Below are 8,455 nucleotides of genomic sequence, written 5' to 3' on the forward strand. Positions count from 1 at the left end.
AAAAAAAAAAATCTCTTCAACCTTCAACGTACTATTTGGAAACCAAATGAAACCCTCCCACAAATTAAAACCAAAGAGAATATGTTTAATAACATCCATAATTAGGTCCACGTTCGGAACCCCAAAAAAAAAAAAAAAAAAAAAAGAAAAAACAGAGAGAGAGCTTAATCAAATGTGATTGGATTGAAGAAATCTTTACTGAAAGTACAGAAAACTTGTGAGCGCTTATATATATGATCACTTGAAGACTATTTTTTGAAACCAAACATTGTACAGATCAAGGCTATCAAGTATTACAAAAAGATTTATTCGATCAATCCAGAAATCTTGTTAAGATTTACAAAAAGATTTTTTGAAAACTTGTCAGTTACATATATTCATATCCAATTCAAGCAAAAAAGACCTAGCTAAGCCTCCCTAAATAGTGATTAAGTGCGAGCGGCATGCACTAAAACAATTAAAAAAAATTAATCGCATTTTCAATTGAACCTACCATTCCACAGGGTTTTGAAAGTTTGAGGGGCCAGTTGATAAGCTTTTTAGTTTAGGTACTGATTTACCAAACGAGAGAATTTTGAGGTAATTCATGAAAAAAAAAAAACCTTAATTATATTAACACGATGTGCCTTTAAAAGAAACATAAATATCAACAAGATAAATCTTCTTTCCACTACAAGAATAAAAATAATCTAATCATTAAGTTATAAGGAGACTGATGTGGACTGTCTATACAATCTTCTTCGTGTCGCGTCTCGGAGGAACGTCATTGAGGACATTAAGGATGTTATTTCATAAGCTCAAAGAGACAATATTTTCTCTGCTTCTCGAAATGGAAATTTCGTTTATTTATTTATTTTTTGTTATGGCTCTATGTCTTTGCCAAGAAAAGAAAAGAAACTCTCCAGACAAATTAGATCATGGCCAATGAAAGTATCAATGCCAATATCATATTTGGTATAATGCCATATCTAGTTTTTGTCATAAATTTTAACTTTTGTAACTTGTAAAAGTAAAATTTTACTTTTTAAACAAGTTAAAACATACCAATTTAAATAAGTGGATATAGCAATTGAAATAGAATTATGCATTGGGCCACAAAATTTTAATATATATATATATATATTAAACATGTTATTTTTTGCATTTTTGGATGTCAAATATAGACTTGACATTGGAATATTAATAAATATAATGGAAACCGGGATCCATGAGGAAATATTACTTGAAATGAAAAAAGAAAAAAAAAAGAACACGAAGAAAATAGAGCTACTTCAGTTCACAATCTCTCCTTTTCCCATGCAAGTTAAATATTTACTACTTTGAGTGGTTTTTTTAGATACACAAAATGTGAATCTAAGCTCGCACCTTTCTAAATTCAAGCTGCTCCACCCACCATGCCTCATGTAGTTTCACCTAATAGTCATATATATATATATATATTGCCAATAACTTTGCATAAAAGTGTAGCTAATTAATCTTGAAATTGGGGCTTAAGAAAAAAAAGTGCAGTTGGAAAATTATAGAACTACTGTAGCACCAGTGTTATAACTGAATGACATATTTATTCATAAAATTAGATAGTACAGATTTATTATTATTACTATAGGAATACATAGATTGTCCTAAGCCAAGTCAAAGTTGCATTCCTTTTACCCCTTTATTTATTTATTTATTTCACATCTATATATCTCCATTCTGCAGATGATACTCCAGCCGGCAACGGCAACAGCTGCTTCTTTAGTTCTGCAAAGACCACACACAAGATCGTTTATTTTTATTAATTAATTTAATGTTCCTTAAGCATAACCATTCACAAGCAAATAAATTCTTTCATATATACTAAACTGAAGACGTATATAAATCTAACAGTGTGTGATCAGTTTAGGTTTTTTTTTTTTTTTTTAAAAATAAAAAATAAAAGAAAGAGAATCGAGGAAAATAAATACAGTTTTTTCCTAAAGATAAAAAGAAAACACAATAATAAAATTTTAACATCATGACTTGCCTTCCTCTTGGGGCAGCCCTCATTGTCGCTCTCGCCGTCGCTGCTGCTGCTGCTGTCACTGCAACTGCTGTTTCCAGACACCTTATCCATGATCTTGTGAAGCAAGCTGTTCTTGTGCTCGCCCTTCTTCTTGGTCTTGGTGTTGCCGCCGCACCCTGCCGCGGCAACACCACCGTTAGTCGCCTTGTGGCCGTGGCCACTAGTATGCCCGGTCAGCTTGGCCATGCCATGGCCACCACCATTGTGGTTAGTGCTAGTCTTGGTCTGGCTGTCGCAGTGAGTCTCAGTTTTGGACGTTGCATGGTCGGGATGTAGCTGGGCCTGGGTCACGCTGTGGCAATGGGCCTGGGCGGTGGTGTGCTGTGAGTCTTGGTGTTTTCCAGTGACCCAGCTCGCCATCTCGGCCACTTTCTGGCCCAAGCCCGAGTGGTTGCCGTTGGTGTTGGACTTCTGCTGGCAGGTGTCGTTGGCGGGCTTGTTGCATTGCAGTGAGGCCATTTTGATTGCTTTGGAGAAATGGGTTTGCTGAAAAATATGGTTTTCTTGAGCACTTGCTTGAGATTTTTGTTCCGTGCTGAAGAGAAAACAATGTGAAGAGGTCTTATATAGGCATTTCGTCCAACATGTTGTGGGGGCTCGAATCTTTTCTTTTATTTATTTATTTATTTTTCCTTCTTTGGTCTAGAAATTGCGATTTTGCTTTGACATCGCCATAATGAAGTGAGAGATAGTGATACACTGATACTTATTCCATTAGACGAAAGAAAACAAAAGTGTCTTGTCTTCTTTTTTTTTTTTTTTAGCCAATTCTTTCTTCTCCCACTGAATAAATTCCATGTTTATTTTTCATCGTTGGTGACTATGTCAAGGTTGTAATACGACGCCCATTAAAAAAAAAAAAAAAAAGGTTGTTCTATACATACTACGTTTGTTCTTTATTTTATTAACAACGGTAGTTCTTCAACTGTGAGATTATTCATACTTCAAATTAAATTTTAAAAAAATATTCGCCCATTTCGATGTCAAAAATCAAAACAAAAATTGAAAAAATAATATATAAAAATTAAAAATTTAGGGACAAAAATATAGAACAAAAATTATTCTCAGCTTTTTTTTTTCCCCCGAATTAATTGTTCTTAGCTTTTGAAGAGATCAAACGGGGCATCAAATTATTGTCCGCCGCATGATTGAGACTTTTGAGTGTCCACGTAGAATCCCAAGCTAATAAAAAAAATGGAACGTCTAGTGTCTTCCGGAAATCAAAGAGAGAGAGAGAGAAAAAAAAAAAGAAACATAAAACGAAAAATTGTCTCAAAATGAAAAATAGTAATTGGATTGTAATACAACAGTGGTGAATAACATATTGTCATGTCATGTAAGATATGAGACTATAAGAGTAGGAATTTTTTTTGGAAATTTATCCTCATTATAAATAAAGCTGTAAGCCCATAAGCTGCACGTGGACCCCACCAGTAAGGCCTACTTTTTGTCTCTAATTAATAAGGATAAATTCCTATCTAGGACTGCTCATAATAATACAATTTAAAAATAAATATAAAAATAAATAAAATTAAACATGAATTTAAATAAAATTGTAACTTGAATTTTAATTTTTTTTAAGTTTTATTATAAAAGAACAACCCGAGACTTTGGCATGCCTTAGAGCACTTAGAATTGATCAAATTAGTGGTTCTTCCTCGTGTCGTCAGTTGTATTGAGCTTATATGTCTAAGTTGCAATCTGTTTCGGTGGTATGGATTCCTATAACTTGTAATGCAGTTGCAGATCATCTTAGTAAGTGGGCTTTAGCTTCTAAGTCCAAAGGCTTTGTTACTACTGGGATGTTGGCCAACCTTTTGCTCAAGGAGCTGTCTGCTTATTAATAAAAGGGTAATTTTAAAAAATACTCTTTAAAATTATACTCCTTTTTATTTTTATCCCTTAATATTAATTTATATACTTTTACCTTTTAAACTATAACGAATTAAGAGTCTGCGTTTTAAAAAAAAAAATATTTTTAGGGCCCGTTTAGTTTGTTGATTCGGGTTGATACGTGACTTTACGTGAGAACTTTTACTGTAGTAAAAAAGTTAAATGTGACTGTTTCTGAGAGCTTTTTACTATAGTTAAATTTAAATTTTAAACTCGAATCGGTGAAATGAACGGGGCCTTAAGAAGGCAGTTACTTAAAGGGATGAAATATGTAATTTTCTCTTAATTTTAAAATCCAGTTCAAAGGCTTTGGTTTATAAACTTTAGGAAAGACTTGTAATTGCTCGATATGTGTAGATACATACCAACCATATGTACGTTCATAAATATATTAATAGACGTCCTAATTTCTCAAACGGCCATTCCATCACTACACATAAAACACATGGAGAATACGAGTACGCGTAGAAAGGAGAAGAAATATTCAGAAGTGATTTATACGCAAACCAAACAGTCTATAGCTTACTTTTCTGTGAGAGGGACCCAGATCTACCACAAGATATACCCTGAATTAAATAGAGCGTGACCAAAGTTATGTTGGAAAAGTCCAAGCGCAAACAAACATCATGCACTCAAGAATTTCATAAAAATATGTTTGCATATACACACCAAAGAAAGGTCTATAACCCACCCACCCACCTCACACACACTCATATATATATATATATATATATATACATATATATATACACGCGCGCATCTATGACTAATTTCATCCTCTCACTTTTAAGTTGAGGTCTTGAGTTCAAATTATCACTCAAAGTTTATTGGAAAAAAAAAAGGGTGCCGAAGCTCCTAGACTAGGATAATTTATGAAACAAAATCTGTGATTATCTTGATCCTATTGTGTATTATTTGTGGCAGTAATTTACACGAAGGCTGTGGAATTTATTATTCTTTATTACCTCAGAAATAATTTGCAATTTAGGGGATAATTTTCCTCATTAGAGAATATATATATATATATATATATATATATGAAGAAACCCCCCGAGGAAAAGAGAACAAAAGTACCGATCGTGACTAACTAGGAATTTCGAGAAAGGGACTAAAAAGTTTATTTACCTCATGAGCTCCTAATCTTAATTTATTGGTCAAATTGAGCTCCCTGCACGAAATAAATATAGTTGAAACTTGATTTGCGCTATTAATTGTTGAGTGGTAAATGTAAATTAAAGCTCACTAATTATTGTGATTAACACTAAACAGTAAACAACATACATACAAAATATGATCCTTTCAATATATGTACACACAATATATTTACACAGAAAATCTGTCTCAAATTAAGGTACACATATGATGAAGTCTCAAATATTATATTGAGCATTAACAACAAACAATTGTAGTTTTCTTCCAAATCCCTTTTCGCAGAACTAATTTCTTGGTACTAATTGACCATAAATAGAGACATGTTATAAATGTTCCCAGCAATCCCTAGGAAAATATTCATACTTTCATAATTTACCGAAAATTATTATTTAATGATAAGATATCTCTCAATGTGTCTTCAACTTCAATTAACTAGTATAAAACATGTACGGTTTGGTACAACTAGATCAAGTTTTGCCATGGGCAAGAAAAACGGCCGGTGCCCCCCAAAAGAAGATTAATATATTCCTGCTATATACAAACAAAATCATTCCAAAAATCTTTGTCACAAAGATGAGCAGTACTATAATATTTGTTCTATCAGAATTACCCAAAATGGTCCATTAACTATTTATTTATTAATTAATATGTATTTGGAGATCATATCAGGTGGTATCTACAAGTCAACCTAACATGACTGGTAAGATTCAACAGTCGTTCCATGCAAGTATAGCACATTAACTGTACAAACTTAGTAAACCTTAATTCGTCATATAAAAAGATATAACAAAATATCATCAAACGAGTTCTCCACTTTCTTTTACCTCAATAATATTATTATACTCTCTCTCTCTCTCTCTCTCTCTCTCTCTCTCTCTCTCTCTCTCTCTCTCTCTCTCTCTCTCTCTCTCTCTCTCTCTCTCTCTCTCTCGTCACCATATTGTAGCTAGGGATAAAAATATATATCCTGTCTAATTCTTTCAACTTATTGTCCAATTGAAGGCTAATTTATAATTAACTTTCTCTAGGTAAGTATTATATAATTACGTACCAAGTAGTACTAATTAATTATAGTCTTCTTCCCATAATGAAGACCAAAATTTTTCTTTCCGGAAGAAAATCAATATGGATAAACTTCGTCCTTGTAAACAAGCGAAGACCAATAATGCCACGAAATCCAACGTCTCCGAAGGTTTGAGTTATTTCTTTCACTTTTCCAATCTCTTCTAACGTTACTTATTCTTCATCAGTTTTCTTCATGAGTTATGATTTTATTTTCTTGATGTTGTCTGTCTATTAGCTACCAAGAATAAAGGGTTCACACTTCACATCTATACATTTGTGCGCCCTTTATTGTCACCCGCCTGATTTTTCATTTTCGGTGACACAAACTATTCAGACAAATTCACTGATTGTATTTATATATATATATATATATATATATATACACATGTGCTATCTTGATCAAAAAAATAATATTTAAATATGTGTGCTAATTAATTAGACTTAATCATGTTTCTTGTAATTTGTTGGTAATAGAAGTGAGCAGTATTGAGTGGGAGTTCATAAAGATGACTGAACAAGAAGATGATCTTATTAATAGGATGTACAGGCGTGTTGGAGACAGGTAATTAAACTATGAATTTAATTTTATTGACCAATCTATATGTACTGTCCATATATATAGTATATATATATATATATTCTCTATTTATGTTCCATAAAATAATGCCATTGAAATATTCATTAAAATTAAAGAATTACGGAATTAGGAAGAAAAGCCTACGCTTTCAAAAAAAAAAAAAAAAAAAGCCATCTTTTGGTTAAATTAATAATTTGATAGTTTTTCAGAAACATTGCTACCATCAACACATAATAATTGATTAATGGTTATTCTTTGACACTTCTTTATTTGCACATAGCATATAATATAATATATCGATCCACTTCATGAAGAAGCTTTCATGCATATGCAATATTTATATGTTTGTACGCACACATACAGATACATGTTGATCAGGAGTAGTGCATATGCATGATCTGATTGTCGTCTCAAATCCCAATTCACCACTCAGAAGCCATAGGATATAATATTTGTTCTTTTGGTGTTAAAACTAATTATTTGTCAAATTCATTTGTTTCGTAGGAAATGCATAGATATATATATATTTATATATACACATAAATTAGTATACATATGTATAAGTGCCCCTCTTTATTAACTTATAATTGTCATTTAGTCAATGTAAAACGGCGTTAAGAAAAAACTCTTCGATTTACAAAATAATTACAGAATATTTGTGCCCTAAATATAGACAGCTACAATAATATTTAATACGGTCTATGTATCTATAACACAACGATGTTTAATTTTTTTTAGTGTGTTCTTGAACGTCTAAATTAGGGGATGTATTAGAATCCCACATTAGCTGGAGATATTGGCATGATCCACTTAATAAGGTAAAGACAATCTTCCCCTAACAAGCCGGTTTTGTTAGGTTGAGTTAGGCCCAATATCCTTTGATTTCTATAAAATGGTATCAGAGCAGGCCTAGTTTTGCAATGTTGGTTCCTCCAATATCGACTTATTCGCGGCGGTTTGGCATAGTCCACTGTTGTGAAAAATCGTAACGCAAGTATACGCTATCGCAATTAAGTAATATAATAGTGAATAAGAATATCGTCCCACGAGGATTGTTGTTTACTAATTACTGAAATTGTATTAACCCTAATTTTATTTGGATACTTGAAAAGAGAGTTTATAAAATTAAGTAAAGCAAAACTAAAATAATTAAATAAATTAAACAATGCTAAGCAATGGGTGAATATTCAATAGATTAAAATTCTAGGGTTTCCGATTTCACCAAATTAATCATGTTCAAATTCTCATAATTCAAGCAAATTAACATTCAATCCTATACTGACAGCAATTTCTCTAAAGCAATTATTATTCTTTCTCAAGCAACAATAATATTAATCCAACAAGCAAAATCTACATCTCTGTCAGACTTCTAAACCTGTTGAAAATCATTAAGTGCAAGAAATTCAAAAGAACTGCACAAGCATCATAGATATCTCTATCCTATGAACAACTCATGGTATTTCAATTAAGAGCTTATTCAATTATCACCTCTCAGTCTCAAATCAAATACAAAATCATGTAATAGTTGGCCAAACAATCACAAGCATTAAGAATAAATTGAAATACTCAGCATATATGGATTAAACATCAATTACTTAAAAAGAAGATTGAGAATTCGAACATTCATAATCCGGCTACATCGTAGCCCTAGAAAAAGGAATTAGTTAATCTCTAAACAAAATAAATTCCTAAACAAAGTCTTAATCATTGGAAAAGAAAGAAAA

At 32.0% G+C, this 8,455-nt stretch overlaps 2 protein-coding genes across 2 annotated transcripts in view; one reads left to right on the forward strand and one right to left on the reverse strand.

Annotated features, from left to right (window-relative positions):
* Nucleotides 1-1,599: 1,599 nt before the first annotated feature.
* Nucleotides 1,600-2,566, reverse strand: LOC21395282. Its single transcript, XM_024171189.1, has 2 exons — nucleotides 2,006-2,566; nucleotides 1,600-1,743 (listed from the first exon to the last, which is right to left on the reverse strand). Exons 1-2 carry the CDS (start codon nucleotides 2,501-2,503, stop codon nucleotides 1,738-1,740), a joined length of 504 nt encoding a protein of 167 aa, XP_024026957.1. The 5' UTR covers nucleotides 2,504-2,566; the 3' UTR covers nucleotides 1,600-1,737.
* Nucleotides 2,567-6,214: 3,648 nt separating this feature from the next.
* Nucleotides 6,215-8,455, forward strand: part of LOC112093183 (MYB-like transcription factor ETC3) — a 14,746-nt gene continuing 12,505 nt past the window's right edge. The window contains exons 1-2 of the mRNA XM_024171173.1: nucleotides 6,215-6,281; nucleotides 6,629-6,716. Coding sequence (XP_024026941.1) covers nucleotides 6,215-6,281; nucleotides 6,629-6,716 — 155 coding nt within the window. The remainder of the gene's footprint in view (nucleotides 6,282-6,628; nucleotides 6,717-8,455) is intronic.

Source organism: Morus notabilis, unplaced genomic scaffold (genome assembly GCF_000414095.1).
Source record: "Morus notabilis unplaced genomic scaffold, ASM41409v2 Scaffold118, whole genome shotgun sequence".
Lineage (NCBI taxonomy): Eukaryota > Viridiplantae > Streptophyta > Magnoliopsida > Rosales > Moraceae > Morus > Morus notabilis.